The 20,689-nt window shown below is 38.0% G+C and overlaps 1 protein-coding gene across 2 annotated transcripts in view; it reads right to left on the reverse strand.

Annotated features, from left to right (window-relative positions):
- Usp32 (ubiquitin specific peptidase 32) overlaps positions 1-20,689 on the reverse strand; it is a 123,023-nt gene that overhangs the window by 55,878 nt on the left and 46,456 nt on the right. For both annotated transcript variants that reach the window (XM_040749385.1, XM_040749383.1), the window contains exons 6-12: positions 15,994-16,125; positions 13,600-13,707; positions 10,798-10,913; positions 10,513-10,575; positions 7,464-7,547; positions 6,828-6,889; positions 3,233-3,335 (exon numbers count right to left, since the gene is read on the reverse strand). In XM_040749385.1, coding sequence (XP_040605319.1) covers positions 3,233-3,335; positions 6,828-6,889; positions 7,464-7,547; positions 10,513-10,575; positions 10,798-10,913; positions 13,600-13,707; positions 15,994-16,125 — 668 coding nt within the window. The remainder of the gene's footprint in view (positions 1-3,232; positions 3,336-6,827; positions 6,890-7,463; positions 7,548-10,512; positions 10,576-10,797; positions 10,914-13,599; positions 13,708-15,993; positions 16,126-20,689) is intronic.

Below are 20,689 nucleotides of genomic sequence, written 5' to 3' on the forward strand. Positions count from 1 at the left end.
GGCTTACAAAACAGAATCCATCTTTCTTCTTCCTCCAAGAAACATACCTCACCATTGAGGACAGATACTATCTTAGCGTAAAAAGGGTAAAATGACAAATGAAACAGCCATTTTAATATCTGATAAATAAACTCCAAAACAAAATTAATTAGAAGAGATGGGGAAACACACTACATACCCATTAAAAGAAAAATTAACCAAGAGGACATTTACAATGCATTTATACACAAACACAAGACATTATTAGATCTAAAAGCACACACTGAACTTAATACAATGATAGTGGTTGACTTAAATGCCTCACTCTCTCCAAAAGATAGGTCATCCAGAAATAAATTGAACAGAAACTCAAGAACTAAATAATATCATAAATCAAATGGACCTAACAAATATCTATAAAATATTCCACTCAAATACTAAACATTACACTTTCTTCTCAGTAGCCCAAGGAACTTTCTAAAGCCTACCACATAGTAGAACATAAAGAAAGTCTCAACAAACACACACACACACACAAAAAACCCTAAAATAACATCCTGCATCCTATCTGATCTCCACAGACTAAAGGTGGATTTCAATAGCAATACAAATAGCAGAAAATACACAAACTCATGAAATCTAAACACACTACAGAATGAAAACTGGGTCGAGATAGAAATCAAGAAAGAAATAAAGACTTAGAACCAAAATGATAACACAACATATGAAAATCTATGAGACACAGATGAAGGCAGTTTGCTGGAGAGATGGCTCAGTGGTTGCCTGTTCTTCCAAAGGTCCTGAGTTCAATTCCTAGCAACCAATGTTGGCTCACAACCATCTGTAATGAGATCTGGTGCCCTCCTCTGGTCTGCAGGCAACATGCAGGCAGAACTACACATAATAAATGGATAAATTTAAAAAAAATATTTCTCAAATGAAGGCAGTTCTAAGAAGAAATTTTATTGTACTAAATACCTATATAAAAAAACTTGAGATATCTCATATTAATAACTTTTTTTTTTTGGTTTTTCAAGACAGGGTTTCTCTGTATTGTTTTGGAGACTGTCCTGGAACTCACTTGGTAGACCAGGCTAGTCTCGAACTCACAGAGATCCGCCTGCCTCTGCCTCCCGAGTGCTGTGATTAAAGGCGTGTGCCACCAATGCCCGGCTATCTCATATTAATAACATAATGACACAAAAATAGAAAGAGGGGCACCTCAATGCTGATCTCTGGCTCTTCACCCCATTTACATCTATAATCCTACAGCACACAGGAGGCACAGGCAGGAAGACTGAGAGTTCTATGCCAGCTTTGTCTAGGATTCTGGCTCAAGAAAAAAAAAAAAAAAGCAAGGTTACTATAAAAATGTATATAAACCAAAGCAGTTGTGGTGCATACTTTTAAACCCAGCATGAGGGAGGCAGAAACAGGCAGATCTCTGTTCGAGGCCAGCCTGGTCCACAGAGCAAGTTCCAGGACAACCAGGGACTACACAGAGAAACCATGTCTCTAAAAAAACCATTTAAAAAATTATATATATATATATCACAAAGACGGGGCAGAGATGGCTCACTGGTTAAGAGTATTTGCTGCTCTTTCAGAGGATTTATGTTCAGTTCCCAGTAACCATACAGCAGATCACAACCAACTCTAACTGTCCAGTTCCAGGGAATCAGATACCTGTTCAGACCTTCTTGGGAACAGGTATACATATGGTGGATAGACATACACATAAAGTTAATATATATGCATAAATATTTTTTAATGAAGAAAACAAATACCCTCTGTATTTAGAGTCCAACATTTAGCAATGACTGCAGTTAATATTTGGATGTGTTTAATTTTTTTTCTGAGATACTGTCTTACTAGCCCACCTTGGGATCCCATATGCCATTTTATTTGGTATCTAATTTCTTATGACTGGAAAATTATCTGTACATGTAGAAGATATGTTGAAACATTACTATTTACAGAGCAAAGACAAGAAAGTAGTAAATAATGATTAGTGTCTAAACAAAGCATCCATTAAGCTGAGACTTGGTGTTCATCTTCCTGCTTTTGCCTCCATTATGCACAATAGGTTTCTGGAAGGCATGAACAAAAGGCATGTAATCTTGTCAGTACACTTTATAAGGAATGTGCTTAAGCTCTCTATCCTGCTCCTATAGAAAATTAAAAGTAACATTATTTAAGGAAAACGTGTTATTCTTTGAACCTACATTTAGTAAGATACTAATACCTTTTCATTCTAAAGTCAAACTATGAATATAAAGACCAGAAAGTGTTTCAAAATAAAGACTGATGCTTTAGTCTTAAGATTCCTATTTGTCTACTACATTCAGTGTTATCTGCCAACAGGTCCCTGAAGTCTACATATTTTTATTCCCTGAGAGACACTACAGTTCATATTTTCTGTTAATATGCTTTATACTGGAAACAACATGGGCTGGGAATGTAGTCCAATGGTAGTGTGCTTGTCTACTGAGTGTGAGGCACTAAAGTTCAACCTTCAGAACAGCAAACTGAACTAAAGCAAGAGCCACTTGCAGGGTTATAAGAGTGGGCCATTACGCCCAGCTGAAATGAAGTTTCTTGAATAAAAAATTAATACTCCTTATTAATTTTCTCTAATTTTTATTTTGTGTGTGTGTGTGTTTTTTTTTTTTTTTTTTTTTTTTTGGATACCAGGTTTCTCTATATAGTCCTGACTGTCCTAGAACTCCCTGTGTAGATCAGGCTGGCCTAGAACTCACAGAGATCCACTTGCCTTTGCCTCCCAAACACTGGGATTAAAGGTGTGGGATACCTCCACCCAACCTCTCCCTCAATTTTTTAATGTAAAAGGCAAAGGACAATGCAAATAATATAGTTGACAACACATATTTCAAAATCCAACTGCTACAATGGATCCCGTGTCTACACTGAACAAGATATATATCCAGGTTTCTTTTTCTGTCAGCAACAATTCTTCACAGGCAAAATGACTATAACTTCTTCCTCATAGAGATATGAGAATTAAATGGCATATACAGTGTGTAACATAAATAGGCACCACCTGTTTCATAGGGCCAGTGACAAGGGAAGAAATTTGTATAGAGACTGCCCCATTAAATCTTTATAGTCATTTCCTTTCCCTTTAAATCTTGATCTAAGTTGGCACATTGTATTACTAGATAGTAGTTCCACAGTCTGATAAAAGAGTTAAAAATCTTGCTATAAGATGTATATATATAGTAATTTAACTCACGTATTTGACATATTCTTTCCATTGTTGCCACCACTGCATGGAGATGATAAACCAATTGTGTCCTGGTTGCAGACCATACCTGCTTTCTCGTTCTAACCATCCTCTGCACATACAAAAGAAATCCAATGCATGAAAAGAAATTTTGTGAAACTGAAGACAAGACTGCAATTTATCGCTAGAATTACTTTCTCTTTCACCAGAAATTTCAAGACAGAAAAACATGAAACAAAAACATGTACTCAGCAGTGACTGCTACTACTTCAATTAGTGAAGTAGAACACTGTTCTACAAGAAAGTCAATTTCAATAGTCACAGGCCATTGTGAAATACCATTCACAGTTTGGGGACTGGAAAGAGATAGCTTAACGAACAAGTACAAGGACCTGACTTCAGATCTCCAGCACTATATAAAATCCAGGTATAGTAGTGCACATCTAAAATCCAAGCACAAAGCACCTACACAGGTAGATTCCTGAGCTTGTTGGCCAGCAGTTCAGTCAATGGGTAACTGTGATGGTATGAATGAGAATGGTTCTCAGGGGCTGTTTGGTCTCTGGTTAATGGGATTATTTGGAAAGGATGAGGAGGAGTGACTTTGTTGGAGGTATGTCAATGAGAGTGGCCTTTGAGATTTGAAAAGCCTTCATTGGGCCCAGTCTGTTTCCCTTTCTTTCCTTGCTGTCTGTGGATCAGGAGGTAAGCTATCAGCTATTGCTCAAGCACCACCACTGCCTGCTGCCAAAGCTCCTTGACAAGGTGATCATGAACTAACCCTCTGAAACTGTAAACAATTCTTCCTTAAGTTGCCTTAGTCATTGTGTTTTGTCATGCAATAGAATACATATTGGAAAGGGAGACCCCCATAAGTTGCCCTGTAACTGCCACACATGCCTCATCACATTTCCTTCTTCACAAAAACTAAGAAGTAGTAAAAATTTAGTTTGAAAAATACCATAATAAAACCTAATTATTTGTATGCTAGTAAAATAAATTTAAAAGTAACAAGAATTTAAAACTATCCTGGTGGCTGGGCGTTGGTGGCACACACCTTAAATCCCAGCACTTGGGAGGCAGAAGCAGGCAAATCTCTGTGAGTTTAGGGCCAGCCTGGTCTACAGACCGAATTCCAGGACAGTCTACAAAAAAACAAAACAAAACAAAACAGAGAAACCCTGTCTCAAAAAAAAAAAAAAAAAAAAAAAAAAGCCGGGCAGTGGTGGCGCACGCCTTTAATCCCAGCACTCGGGAGGCAGAGGCAGGCGGATCTCTGTGAGTTCGAGGCCAGGCTGGACCAACAGCCTCCAAAACTATACAGAGAAACCCTGTCTCGTAAAACAAAAAACAAAACAAAACAAAAACCAAAAAAGAAACCCCAAACCTATCCTGGTGGGTAAGAACTAGAATTTCATTGAGATTTTGATTTTATCCCCTTCTCACACAGACATGTATTAGATGAGTAACATGCAAAATGAAAATAAGGGTCAAGCTCAGTAGCTGAAGGCTGGAATTAAAGGCATGCACCACCAACCCCTGGTTAACATCAACAAGTTTTATTATGACCCACTAGGTAACTTGGAAAACAAAAACTATTTGATTAAATAAAAAGCACTTGCTACATACAGTTTTGGGTTTTTTGTTTGTTTGTTTTTGTTTTTTGAGACAGGGCTTCTCTGTATAACCCTAGCCATGCAGGAACTTGATTTGTAGACCAGGCTGCCCTGGTGTTGGACCCTTCCCCCCATAAGGACTGCTGACCAGCTTGTGACTAGGAGCAAGCATATTTTGTTCCCCACCTTCCAATTAGGCCTGTATGCAAGTTCCTGTTTTCTGCCCATCCTTATTGTCAGAGGGAACCTAGGAGTGTGAGCTTCGGACCTTGGTAGTTTTCCACCGTGCCTACCGACTGGTATATAATGCTCCCCTCTTGTTACAATAAATGCCATTCTCCTTTTGTCTTCATTTAAATCCTCAGGCCCTTGCTGGAATCCTTGAGAAGGGTTGTAGCCTGAGATCACTACACCCTGGGCCTCATAATGCTCTCTGTCCTCTGCCTCCTGGTGCTGGGATTAAAGGCATGTACTAGAGCCTGGCTGCAAGTGAAGCTCCAAATTGCTATCAGATGTAAAATCCAGCTACAAGGATTCTTGTTATAATGATTATAACATGGATTGTCTTACATTTTTAAAAATATACTTGAGGACATTAAACTACTCTAAGACAATTGAGACAAGTTACCACTCTCATTCCCAACCCCACCCACCAGAAAGTTTTAAAAACTTCTATTATCGTGTGTGCATATGAGTGAGCATGCGTGTGTATGTGTGTACCTGTGAGTGCACACACACCACTGCATGTAGATAGAAAACAGAGGACAACCTAATGGAATCAGTTTTCTCCTTTGACCTTCAAGAGGGTTCCAGGCATAGACCCTAAGTGCTAATGGTCAAGGGTACAGCTGTATGCAGATATCACTGCCTTATACAGTACTCCCTAGATGTATTTTGATTGTCCCCTCTGACAGCAAGTACTAAGGGAGCTGCCAGTTCTCTATATTTTAACCAGTTACCTTTTTATTATTGAGTTGTAGCAGCTCTTCAAACATTCTGGTTATTAAAGACTTATGGGAGATACAGTTTGCTAATATTGCCTTTTGTTTTGTAGGTTGTCTTTCATATATACAAGTTTTAAATTGTGAGGAAACCTAAGTTACTTTGTAATTGAATACTTTTGGAGTCACATGTAAAAATCAAATGCAAAATCCAAATAATTCTTTCCTATTTTATCTCCTCCACTATCCCTGTCCAAATCATTTTAAAGAGAGAGTATTTTTGGATACAAAATTCTTAGTTTTTTTTCCTACCTTTCTTAATTCTGAATTCTATGCTTTTTGATGGAAAAGTCGAGTACTCTCAGTGAGGTTCTCTCATTAGGACAAGTTGCTTTTTTCCTGCTGCTCTGAAAATTCTTTCAGTAATTACATTAGACTGTAAATTTTCTACCACTGACTGATATCCTAAGACCTAGTACAATTTTTTTTTTTTTTTTTGGTTTTACGAGACAGGGTTTCTCTGTATTGTTTTAGAGGCTGTCGGTCCAGCCCAGCCTCGAACTCACAGAGATCCGCCTGCCTCTGCCTCCTGAGTGCTGGGATTAAAGGCATGTGCCACCACCGCCCGGCTAGACCCAGTACAATTTTAAAGTTAAGCATAATTTGACTTTTAAATTAATCTAGTTCTATAGCTAGGAAAGCTAGCTACCTACCTACCTACCTACCTACCTACCTACCTACCTACCTACCTACCTACCAACCAACCCACCCTACCTACCTATTTGGTTTTTCTCAGTGCAGCCTTGGCTGTCTTGGAACTTGCTCTGTAGGCCAGGCCGGCCTCAAACTCAGAGATCTGCCTACTTCTGCCTCCTGAATGCTAGAATTAAAGGTGTGGGCCACCACTCAGTCCTCTACATGTAATTTTTAAAAACAGCTTTACTGTAATAATTTAAAGCAAGATAAACTGTTTCTTGTAACTAATGTATTTCAGGTGTTAGAAATTTCAACTATGTAATAAAAAATACACAAAAACTACAAATTTACCTAATAATTTGTCCTTCTTCTTCTGGAGTAGCTGGTCTTAACCCCAGAACTATGTGACATACCTGTAAAAAAAGAAAAGGATACTCAAACTTTACTGCTGGTGCTAATGATTAGATTAAATAATATTTGGTATTATTTACATGAAATCTACCTTTTAAATAATAACTGAATTAACAATGGTTTAACTGGTGAATTACCAATTATTACCTGAAGAAATTTAACTTAGTTGTGTGGATTTTAATTTTATTTTTAATGGAGGCTACCTTCCAAATCTCCAATAGCAGAATAGTGTATATTTTAGTTCTACAACAATTAGACGTCAGCTGTCAAGAAGAGACAAACTTCCATTTATTCACGTAGTTGTGTTGCATGCAATTTATCCTTCATTCAAAATGGAAAATCATTAAGAAATATAAACATACCAAGTCATCATGACTTTCACAGGTGTTTTAACAAGGAAGAGAATATAAAAAAGAAATAAAAATAATCACTATTAGATTAAGATAAAGTAGCTATGTTTTTCTGTAAGACATGGTTTTTGGCCTGGATGTACTAATACAGGCACATTGACAGAAGACACAGAATTACTAGTACCATCATCCTTTTTCCCAAATCTGACATTTGTATTAAAAATACCTGGAAGAGGAGATTCAAAAACTCATTGGCAAGAACATTTTTCACACTCCAGATCTGATAGTCTTCCAGAGTAAGATGGCCCATCTGAAAGAGAGATCTCATATCAATAAACGTCATTTATTACAGTACTAGGATAAAATCATTTCTGAAAGCAAATCAACAATATACAGATGGTATGGGTTCACATAAGAAGTATGACAATTAGTATAAATTTACATGTGATAAAATATGAAAAAAACTATCTGTATTTTTTGCTCATGTAGTCAGTAGAAACAAAGCACTTATTAACAATTTTTCTTCTCCAATATGCAGGATAACCTGTACACAGTGGCACACATTTGTAATTCTAGCACTTACAAAGTAGAAGTAGGAGGATCAGGAGTTGGAGGCCATTCTTGGCTACCCAGAGAGTTTGAGACCAGACTGGGCTACACATAGTAAGATCATGTCTCAAACAACAACAACAATAGATGTTTTAGATAAATGGTGGGATATCACTGGTAGAATGCACAGTATAGTACCATTGAGTCAGCAAAATATCCCAGTCCTTCCCTAAATTGTCACTTTTTTTGTTTTTTGGTTTTTTTTTTTTGGTTTGTTTTTTTTGGTTTTTCAAGACAGGGTTTCTCTGTATTGTTTTGGAGGCTGTCCTGGAACTCACTCTGTAGACCAGGCTGGCCTCGAACTCACGGAGATCCGCCTGCCTCTGCCTCCCGAGTGCTGTGATTAAAGGCGTGCGCCACCAATGCCCGGCTCTAAATTGTCACTTTTATTAGCATGGTTACATGGAGATTTGAGCAGCTAAACAATCTGCTCAATGGTCACTGGATCTAGATATGCTAAACTTCATTTAACATAAAAAATACTACTTAAGCAGGGCTTTTAATCCCAGCGCTGGGAGGCAGAGACAGGCAGTTTAAAGGCCGGCCTGGTCTACAGAGAGTCTCAGGACAGTCAAGGCTACACAGAGAAACCCTGTCTTTAAAAATCAAAAGACGGGCGGGAGATCTAGATGGGCTTATCAGTTAAGAGCACTGACTGCTCTTCCAGAGATCTGGGTTCAATTCCCAGTACCCACATGGCAGCTCACAACTGCTTAGAACCAGACTGAGCCATCTCTCCTACCTGCTTTTCAAAATTTATTTTTAGTTATATGTATTGTTTTTAATTGTGTGTGTGTGTGTGTGTGTGTGTGTGTGTACAGAGTACAGAAGAGGTGAGCAAGGATCTGATTCTCTGTAACTGGAGTATGCAGGTGTTTATGAGCTAAACGTGAATTCTTTGTAAGAGCAGTATATACTCTTTAATTGCCGAGCCATCTGTCTAGCCATAGGTAGTAACATTTGTATATTTGTAAAATACCAAAGAAAAGAAGTATTCAAATTGCATCTCTACACAAAGCAATTTCTTTTTTCTTCTTTCGGATTTTTCAAGAGCTCTGACTGTCCTGGAACTGTCTCTGTAGACCAGGGAAGCCTCAACTCAACTCAGAGAGCTGTCTGCTTCCGCCTCCTGACTGCTGGATTAAAGGTGTGTGCTCCACAACCTCTATCACCTTTTAAATAATGAGGTTTTGCTATGCAGCCTTAAACTCAATCCTGCTCTCCTATGTCAGACTTCTAAGTAATGGGATCACAAGTGTGCACCATCACAAACTACAAAGAAGTTTTTTTCTTCCTTTCTTCTTCTTCTTCTTCTTCTTCTTCTTCTTCTTTTTTTTTTTTTTTTTTGAGACAGCCCTAGCTGTCCTGGAACTAGCTCTGTACATTAGACTGGCCTCGAACTCACAGAGATCCTTCTGCCTCTGCCTCCCAAGTGCTGGAATCAAAGGAGCGTGCCACTACCACCTGGCACAAAGCAATTTCTAACAGGACCTTCACCAGGTTTTGTTCTTTTACATACCAAATAGAAGTGGACACCTTGGTATGACAGAGAGGGTGAGTAAAGGGGGAAGATAAAATAAGTAGACTTTCAGTCCTGAAAAAATAAATCATTTGTTTCTATTGAGAATCAGTTAATGGGGATATCACTCCTTCTGCAACCATGACTACATCAAGAAAATAACTGACTTAATTTTTTTTCTAAACCTCAATTTTATAACACCATTATGGCCTATACTTTATCAGACTGCTACTAAGTACATGTCAATATTTGAATGAAAAGGTTTAAATTACTTCAAATATAAATTATTTTCAAATTGACAGAGACAAATAGATACAACTTTAAAATAAGCTACAGAGGCTGGGCAGTGGTGGCACATGCCTTTAATCCCAGAACTTTGGGAAGCAGAGTCAGATGGCTCTCTATGACTTCCAGGCCAGCCTGGTCTACAGCACATAGTTACAGGATAGCCAGGACTGTTTCACAAATAAACCTTGTCTTGAAAACAAACAAACAAACAAAAAACCAAGCTACAGGGGCTGGAGAGATGGCTCAGAGGTTAAGAACACTGGCTGCTCTTCCAGAGGTCTTGAGTTCAATTCCCAGCAACCACATGTACTGAAATCTGGTGCCCTCTTCTGGCCTGCAGGCATATATGCAGACAGAATGCTGTATACATAATAAATAAATCTTAAAAAAAAAATAAAGCTACCATAGTAAATCTGTTATGATACTGCTACCAATAAGTCTTACCAAACTAAATAATTTCAGGAGTTATTATCTGTAAATCACAACCCCTATGTCAACCACTGTTAGCTTTTCTACTGTTCTTAAATCTGATATAACAGAGCCATGCTAGATATACTGTTTGGTTTCTTTTATTCTATAAAGCTGGCCTTACCATAACTTATTAAATGGAAGAAATAAAGTTTATAAACTAAAGCTGCCAAGGGAAGTGTCTACTTAATTCGTATATTAGTTTCACTGAGTTACTGTTTGAAGATGGAATGGGCTATCTTTAGAGGTGATGTGAAGGTATTTTAACCACAGGTCCAGATAAGTGGAGATAATGCAGAAAAGTCATTTGACCATAGATATAAATGACACATCTTGATTTACAGCACATAGTATTTTTAGAAAAAAATAAATTACTCATAGCCAGCCTTACTGTTGTGGTATCATGTGCATTCAATATGTCTTCTACGATGTTCGACAGAGTCATATGTAATTCCTTTAAAAAGAAATCCAAAAAGGTAGTGAGTATAATTTTTAGTCTCTCCACATATTAAAAAAACAATTTTTTCTTTTGTTTCTTCTCCAACACTCACTCCATCTTCCTTGTAAACAATTAGAACTTAATAGGACAAAGGATACTAGTACTACATGCCTGCCTTAGTAATATTAAATCCCTGTGTCAAAAATCAACCAACCCACAAAAAGAATTGGAACTTACAGGAATATCATCAGTGCGGTTATCTTTCCAGACCTCCAAAAGTGCAACCACCATGTCTTTCAGTTCAACCCTGGAGAGAACTCCATCACGGTCAACATCAAACACCTTGAAGCAAACTAATGACAAGACACTCTCATGAACAGAAATCACTTTTAGATTCTGAAACACGAGACATATTTCATTAGAAGCTACCCTGTATAATTGCTTAATTTCCCAAGTCAGTATGCACTAGAGCAGTTCTCATCAGGAGTAGTCTATACTACAGTATTATTATTACCATTACATACAGAACTTGGTGAGTAGACCTCATGACTGTCTCTAAATCACTACCCAGATTGAAGAGACCCATCCACCAGCCAAATCCAGAGCTACCTTTCTCATTCACTGGAAGAAGGGGCTCAGTCATTCTGTAAGAAGCATTACCTTACAGGTTTTCAAGAGGCAAGGCAAATCTTTGGAACTCTCTTCTCCCTGGTGCTGCTGAATCAAACCTGAGTCTTGGTCATGCTGCGCACATGCTTCTCTTTGCGCTCATCTACAGCCCCTCCCTTAGGTTACTCTTTGCACTCAGTCAGTTTTATCTCCTCCTCTCATACTCAAGACTGATCCCTGATCCTACACTTCCATCTGCACTTAGAATTACTCCTAATTTCTACTTTGCCTGTCTAAAAAACCTGATTTATATTTAATATTTTGTCAAGTGTAAGTTTAACTATTTAGTAAAGTTTATATACAACAATGTAAGAATTAGACAATTACCACATTAACTCTATATGAATCATTATGGTTTGTTAACTTCTGATTGGCTAGCAAAAAAAAGAAAGTCTAAAATAAAAAAACTATTTTAAATTGCATTGATTTACTTAGTGTGTGTATTTAAGTGCGCATGTAGCAGTCCGAGGACAACCTGAGTCAGACAATTTTCTACTTCTACCATGTAAGAGGTTCCTCATTTCCAAAGCTAGTTGTTTGACTTAGCGGCAAGCTCTCTTATCCATTAAACCACATCACTGACCCAAAACTTTAGACTTCTCCTTAAAGACATTAAATTTCAATGAAAAATAATTGTTCAGTGTGCTAGTGCATGCCTTTAAACTTAGCACGTGAGAGGCAGAAGCAGGTAGATCTCTGTGAGTTCAAGGCTATCCTAAGCTACACAGTAGGATCCTGTCTCAACAAACCAAATAAATAAGAAACAAACAGATTTTTTTGGGGGGGAGGGGTAGGGGACATTTCAAGACAGGGTTTCTCTGTGGCTTTGGAGGCTGACCTGGAACTAGCTCTTGTAGACCAGGCTGGTCTCATACTTACAGAGATCCAACTGCCTCTGCCACTGCCCGGCGAAACAAACAGATTTTAGTGAGAAAGAAATCATCTGTCATAATGGCTCAGAGGTTAGGAGCATTGGCTGCTCTTCCAGAGGTCCTGAGTTCAATGCCCAGAAACCACATGGTGGCTTACAACCATCTACAATGAGATCTGGTGCCCTCTTCTGGTGTGCAAGCGTAAATGCAGGCAGAACAACATATAGACAAACTAATCTTTTTAAAAAAATGTTAAAAACCAATTTGGAATAAAGAAATCTGGGTATAGTGGCACATTCCTTGAATTCCAGCACTTGGGAGGCAGAGGCAGGCAGATTTCTGTGAGTTCAAGGTCAGTCTGGTCTACAAAGTGAGTTCCAGGACAGCCAGGGCTGATAACACAGAGAAACCCTATCTTCCTATCTCGAAGAAAAAAACAAAAACAAAAAACAAAAAAAGAATAAAAAACCCAAAATAAAAAATAAACCAAACAAAATAAATAAGACAAAATCCCTATATAACCACTCCTAATATGTTAACTACAGTAATAAATTGATTCAGTGTATAGCATTAAATAAGATTAAAAAATATCAAGCATAGTATCAAAAGGGACATTTGGGAAAAAGTCTATTTTAAGAAATAAAAAAAATTATAAACCTTCATGAATATATTTGTGCTAAATCTCAAGTAAGCTGTCACACTTTTACTACTATGGTTAAGATTTATTAACATAAAATATTTATGCTTATAAATTATGCTTTAAGACCATTTTAGATGAAAAATACCATTAATATTTAATAAAATTATGTCCAAGTAAAAATTTCATCTTGTGAACAAAATATTAATGTATATAAATATATATAAATGGCAGAAGTTATGCTTCAAATTATGTAAGATACAAAATATTCTATAGACTAATGATATATTTCCTAATATTTAAAATTTTCAGTTAAGCATGTTGGCTCACATCTGCAACTCTAGCATTCAAGAGGTTGAGATGGAGGCCAGGCAATGATGGCGCATTCCTTTAATCCCTTTAATTCACTCAGGAGGCAGAGGCAGGTGGATCTTCAGTGAATTCGAGGCCAGCCTGGTCTACAAAGCAAGTTCCAGGTCAGCCAGGAATGTTAACAGAGAAACCGTGTCTGGGGGCAGGGGGGGCTGAGAAAGGAAGGTCAAGAGTGCCAGGTCAGCCCAAGCTAAGACACCCATTTCAAAAAAAATTCTCATTTATAAGTTATTAATTATGAATTTCAGATTTTCCAGTGTAACCAATTCTATTAATAACAGAAAAGATTCCAAACTATAGCCTAGTACATACTAAAGAATAGGTTGTTGATTCCTTTGACCAAACTCACTAAATCATCAATTATGAGATTACTATTTGCCAACATGATAGTTAAAAAACTCAATCCTTAATCCACAAATGGTGATGCATGGATGAAAGCTAATTCTGTCTTTACATAATGTGACACTTTGCAGACACTAGTACACTTACATTTTTGTCTTTCAGCCAGGGGACCCCTGCAGCAGGCTGATAACCCACAAGATATCTCCTTGAAGTCTATGTGATTGTCACGATTTTCATCAAAAGCATTAAATAAACCTATAAAATAAAGACACCACAAACTAGTCAACAAACTTTCTTAATGTAACACTTATATGTTTATGAAGTTAGGAATGTCTTTTTTTGGGGGGGGGTTTCGAGACAAGGTTTCTCTGTGGCTTTGGAGGCTGTCCTGGAACTCGCTCTGTAGACCAGGCTGGCCTCGAACTCACAGAGATCCGCCTGCCTCTGCCTCCCGAGTGCTGGGATTAAAGGCGTGCGCCACCAACGCCCGGCTAGGAATGTCTTTTACATAAAGTGACTACATTAAAAGAAAAACAATTTTCCAAGGAAATATTCTTTCTTTTCTTCAATATAATTATAACTGAAATTTATATCCCAGCAGAAGATACTATACTCCTTTAATATTTGCTTATGCCTGCTTTTCCTTCTCTAGTACAAATTATCTAATAGCTTAAAGACACCTATGTTTTTCAGAGGTAAAAAATGAATATCAAGAATCAAGCTGGGGGCTGGAGAGATGGCTCAGAGGTTAAGAGCACTGGGCTGCTCTTCCAAGAGGTCCTGAGTTCAATTCCCAGCAACCACATGGTGGTTCACAACCATCTGTCATGAGATCTGGTGCCCTTTTCTGGTGTGCAGGCAAATATGCAGACAGAACACTGTATATGTAATAAAAATAAGTAAATAAAAATTTAAAAAAAAGAATCAAGCTGCAGTGGTGGGTGGGGCACACCTTAAGGAGTGAATCTCTCAGTTCCAGGACAGTCAAGGAACAACCAGAAAAACCTTGTCTCAAAAAAGCAAAAAACAAACAAAACTAAAACAAAAAAGAATCAAGAAAAGTCAGAAATTATAGCAATTATCCTTAGAAAGATAGGAGAAAAGTTGAATACCACTGCCTCATAAATAAACTTTCATAATGCTTTTCCAGGAAAAGGGAATGCATTACTATAAGAAACCACTACAGTACCTTCTTTGTAAAACTCTTTCACATGTGAGTATTTTAAATTTCAGAAGAGGGTGAGAATTTATAATTTCATCCTCTGATTTTTCATTTCTTTATAAACTATATACAATTTCAAATAAAATTATGTGTAAACCGTGCAATTCTCTTTTCCTAATAGAGTTTAATTTGAGTTTATTTTTTGACAATTTCACACACGTCAACAATGCATCTCAGTCATATCCATTCCCACCTTTCCCCCCAATTCCACTCTCCCCAGGAACTTCCAACAATCCTCCACACCAATCACCTAATTCCTGAGTGGTAAAAACAGAATTACACTGTTGATCAGGTAGAAGAAGCCCAGGTACAGGGGTGAAGGTGCTTGTGGCCTGATGACTAAGTTAGAGAACCAGCTTTTGAAAGCTGTCCTTTAAGCTCCATATGTGTGCCATGCATGTGTGTCCAAACACACGCGCACACACACACACACACACACACTGTTAAAAAGAAAGAAAAAAGAAACCCTGAGCACTATGTATACTACCTCCACTAAGAAGTCCTTCTGAAATATCCTAGAGAGTTGAAAAAAATGTAGGTTATATTTCAAATTTGAGTTTCAGTTTGAACAATAGAGATCTAGGCATGTGGTACAAGTCCTAGTACTTGGGAGATAGAGGCAGGGAATTGAAGAGCTCATGATCATCCTTAACTATATATTGAGTCCTACCTGCTGACACTCATTAGCAGAGCACTGTCACACTACTGACACTTGGTCACATGAAGTGTATACGTGATACAGAGAAATAACTGACTCATGTAAGATCACACAAGTAAAATATGAAGCTGAAGACCATAACCTTGGTTTTTCTTTTTACTACTATACTACTAACTAAGGAACTATTAAATCCTACTAAATCTACAGGAATATTGCTTGAGAGTTAAATTTGTCTTGGTATGAAATAAGATGGATTCTGTGTATTTACTTTTTTGTGTGTGTGTGTGTGTTTTTTTTTTTTTTAAAGACAGGATTTCTCTGTGCAGCTTTGGAGCCTGTCCTAGAACTCACTCTGTAGACCAGGCTGGTCTCGAACTTACAGAGATCTGCCTGCCTCTGCCTCCCAAGTGTTGTGACTAAAGGCGTGTGCCACCACTGCCCATTGTGGTTTTTTTTTTTTTTTTTTTTTTTGAGACAGGGTTTCTCTGTATTGTTTTGGAGGCTGTCCTGGAACTCGATTTGTAGACCAGGATGGCCTCGAACTCACAGAGATCCGCCTGCCTCTGCCTCCCAAGTGCTGGGATTAAAGGCGTGCGCCACCAACGCCCGGCTCCATTGTGGTTTTTTGATTTTGTTTTTTTCTTAAAGGAATGTTTCCTACCTTCACTCAGAGAAGGGCGAATAGGTGGTGAAACCAATGGGCCAAAGGTCTCTAAATCAAAACGTCCAGTACGAGATTGAGCCTTCAGTAACCAATAGCGTTTCTCCAGATCAATGATGTCTGATTCCTCCACTAAAAATCAAATCAAACAAGATTATAAGTTTAGTTTATCCTGATAATACGTCTTTAAGGATGTATTTCTCTATTCAACTACTAAAACCAATTATGCCCAAAACATAATTTTTAAAAAAGATTTATTTATTATGTATACAGTGTTCTGTCTGTATGTATGCCTGCACACCTGAAGAGAGCACCAGATCTCATTACAGATGATTGTAAGCCACTATGTAGGTTCTGGGAATTGAATTCAGGACCTCTGGAAGAGCAGCAAGTGCTCTTGACTTCTGAGCCATCTCTCCAGGCCCAGATAAATTTATCACATTTAAAAAGTGTAAGAAATGGAAAGATGGCTCAGCCGTTAAAGGTTAGGCTGACACCAGGCATTGGTGAGGCACACCTTTAATCCCAGCACTCAGGAGACAGAGGCAGGCAGATCTCTGTGAATTTGAGGTCAGCCTGGTCTATAGAGCAAGTGCCAGGATAGGCTCCAAAGCTTCACAGGAGAAGCCCTGTCTCGAAAAACCAACCCCCGCCCCCAAAAGGTTAGGCTCACCACCAAAAATAGAAGAGTTCAGTTCCCAACATCTACAATTGTCTCTCCAGAAAGAAAAAGTATAAGAAAATGAAATCAAAAAGTAAAAGTATGAGACTGTAAAACTGAGAGAAAAAGAAGAAAGAAACTACAATTTCCCATTAAATTCTAACACAGAACTACCACACTAGCAGGGCAGAGTGCAGGCAAGCTGGGGAGATACAACACAACATTCACAATGTCTAGCATTGGGGAAAACATGAAAGAAGCCAGCAGATGGCTCAGCAGGTAAAGGAGCTTACCACCAAGTCTGACAACCTGAATTTCATCTCAGAATCTACATAATGGAAAGAGGAAATGACTACCACAAGCATGCACGCACACGTATGCATATAAATGTGATAGAAAACATGAAAAACGTAGAAAGATGTAATACAAAACTCTGGTCTACAGAGCGAGTTCCAGGACAGCCTCTAAAGCAATACAGAGAAACCCTGTCTCGAAAAACAAAAACAAACAAACAACCCCCCCCCAAAAAAAAACACTGCATGGACTGTGGTTTAAAAAAAAACACAAAACATTTGGACTTTAGAATCATGGAGTCATGAGACAGAGTTTAAGATTTGAGATGGCAAAACTGTGATGTCCTGAAACTACGAGATTGCAAGCAAGGTCTTTCTCTGATTTATAAATAAGATTTGATTTTCAAGACAGGGTTTCTCTGTGTACCTTTGGAGCCTATCCTGGCATTCTCTCTGTAGATCAGGCTGGCGTCAAACTCACAGAGATATGACTGTTTCTGCCTCTGGGATTAAGGCATGTGCAACTACCACTCGGGAGCAGGAAGACTTTTTTTTTTTTTAAGTGTAGTTTCAACAATCATATACATAAGCATCTGTCAACTGAAAATAAAATTTTAAAGTATGTAAAATCATATGAATATTAAATAAAATATATTACATGTCTGACATAGGACTAAAACCTACAGTGATGATTGAAAATAAGACTAATAATATGTTGAGTGCAAGTAAAATTCGTCATTTTAACCTAATGTGGAAAGCATGGTAACAGAAGAGACAGGGGGTTTTTTATTTTTAATATCTTTTTTAGATTTCTTTCTTTTTTTTAAAAATAGATTTATTTATTATGTACAGTGTTCTGTCTGCATGTATGCCATCATGCCAGAAGAGGACACCAGATTTCATTACAGATGGTTGTAAGCCACCATGTGGTTGCTGGGAATTGAATTCAGAACCTCTGGAAGAGCAGTTAATACACTTAACCTCTGAGCCATCTCTCCAGCCCCTCTTTTTTTTTAATTTCTTTATACATATAAATGTTTTGTCCCCATTATGTCAGTCCACCCACTTGCATGACTGGTGCCTATGGAGGTCAGAAACAGCATTGGACCTCCTGAAACTGTAAAACTATGTAAAGGATTGGCCAGAGGATAGAAAAGAAGTGTGGCAGGAAGAGACTATCAGCAGGGACAAATATGACATTTAAAAATCTTAAGGCAAAGAGTTGGGTGTGGCTCAGTGGTAGAAGACTTGTCTAGCACAATACCCTAGCTTCAAACAAGAAAAATAAAACAAAAATCAAAAGACAGAGATAAGATAAATGGCAATTAAAAATAAGTGTGGAGTTTTAATTAAAACCAAGGAAAAGGTTAACTTGTATTGTTTTGTTTTGTGTGATAAGTTCTGCTATATATCCCATAGAAATAAGATGAAAGACAAAAATGACAAATGAACAGTGTTTTTAAAAAATGACAATTTAATTTGGAACCAGAGGTGGTGGTGGTACAAGGATTTAATCCCAGCACTCGGGAGGCAGAGGCAGGTGGATATCTGTGAGTTCAAGGACAGCCTGGTCTACTGATGCAGTTCCAGGACATCCAAACTGTCTCGGGGAGAAAACAAAACAAAACAAAACAAAAAACCAAACAACCAACCAATCAAAACCTTAGTTGGGTGGTGGTGGTGTACACATTTAATTCCAGCACTTAGGAGGCAGAGGTAGGCGGATCTCTGAGACCAGTCTCGTCTACAAGAGCAAGTTCTAGGACAGGCTCCAAAGCCACAGAGAAACACTGTCTCAAAAAAACAAAAACAACAACAACAAAAAGGCAGTCTTGGGCATATGTTTCAGTGATAAGAATGTGTGTTCAGGGCTGGAGAGATGGCTCAGAGGTTAAGGTTAAGAATGTGTGTTCAGCAGACAGAAGATTTTAAGTTCATTTCACAGTAGCAAAAAAGTAATAAAGAGGAAGAAAAAGTTCAATTTGGAACTAGTTAATTCAATAGTGTTTGGCTAGGGCTATCATGTAGCACAGAATGAGGTTAAAAAAAAAACAGATAGTGGAAAAACTGATTAAAATTACATACATTAGTCTGTTTCGCAAACTCCAAAGATATGCATGCTAAGTAGCTATGAACAGGAAAAGGTTATACAAGAAAGGCAAAAATGTCCAAGGTTTTGCCTTTAAGGTAGAATCATCTCCCAAATCTTTGTTGTTTGTTTTGTTTGAGACAGGATCTTAGTTTACATCCCTGGTTAGCCTGGTAGTCTCTATGTAGCCCAGGCCTGTCTCAAACTTACCAAAATCCACCAGCCTCAGACTCCAGAGTGTGGTAGTTATAGGTATGTGTCACTAAGCAGGGCACTCCAAATATTTTTTAATGGGAAAAATTAATTTAATAATATATTTATCATTCTTTTTCAAACTGTGTCTATTACCAGTACACTGGCCTGGAAGAGTCAATGTCTTTAAAGATAAACTTATCCTTAAGGATCTTGTACACAATTGATAGACTTGTTTCTGCTTAATTTTAAATTTTATTTTTAATTATATGTATGTGTCTGTGTAGGAGTGCATGTGTCTGTGTAGGAGTGTGTGCCCGTTAAGTACAGGTGCCTCTGGAGGCCAGAACAGGGCATCTAATCTCTGGAGCTGGAGCTAGAGTTACAGGTAGCTGTGAGCTACTGAACATGGGTGCTGGGAACTAAACTCAGGTTCTCTACAAGAACAGTACCCCGAGTCATCTCTTCAGACCCTATATTAAGAATGTTTATTATTGTTGTTATTATTTGTGTGTTGTACATATGTGTTGGCATGTATGCTATCACAAGCATGCAGAAGTCACAGGACAACTCTACTGGTCATTTTTCTCCTACCTTCATATAAGTTCTGGGTATTGAACTTAGGTCACCAGGCTTGTATAGCAAGTGCTTTAGGCATCTCACTAGTCACAAATTTGATTCTGTTTTGTTTTTGACACAGAATCTCATTATATGATTCAGGAGGATTCTGAGCTCACAATCCTCCTGCCTCAGTTTCCTAAGTGCTGGGATTATAGACATGTACCACCATGCCTGATCAACTTTCGTGCAGTCCAAGTGACAGAATCCATGGTCTTGTGCATGGGAGACAAGCACTCTACCATGAACTCCACATTTAGCCCCAATCCTCCCATCCCTAATCAAGTAAAGTACATTCAGGTATTAAAAATAGCAAGCTATGTTAGAAAAACATAACAATCTTAGAAAAATATAACAATCTCAATTCTTAAAAAAATATTTTCTACTAACCATAAAAACTATAACTTTGGATTCTAACTTCTAATAATTAAATATGTATATCTAAATCAGGCAGTGGTAGCATGTACCTTTAATCCCAACACTCAGGAGGCAGAGGCAGGTGGATTTCTGAGTTCAAGGTCAGCCTGGTCTACAGAGCAAGTTACAGAACAGCATCCAAAGCTACAGAGAAACCCTGTCTTGAAAAACATAAGTTTACCTACACCCCAACCATATGGTGGCATTTTCTCTCAGATGACTTAACTTTTGTCAAGTTGACATAAACTAGCCAGAACAGGCCCCTATGAGAAGAGATGGCATGTACAAATCAATTGTTTCAAATCATAGGGTAAAAATGCAAGTCCAATAATGAAGGGCATGAGAAGTTGAGGAGTTGAGAGATGGTTAAGAGCACTGACTGCTCTTGCAGAGAACCCAGGTTCAGTTCTCAGCACCCACATGGTG

This window comes from Mesocricetus auratus, unplaced genomic scaffold (genome assembly GCF_017639785.1).
Source record: "Mesocricetus auratus isolate SY011 unplaced genomic scaffold, BCM_Maur_2.0 Super-Scaffold_100007, whole genome shotgun sequence".
NCBI lineage: Eukaryota > Metazoa > Chordata > Mammalia > Rodentia > Cricetidae > Mesocricetus > Mesocricetus auratus.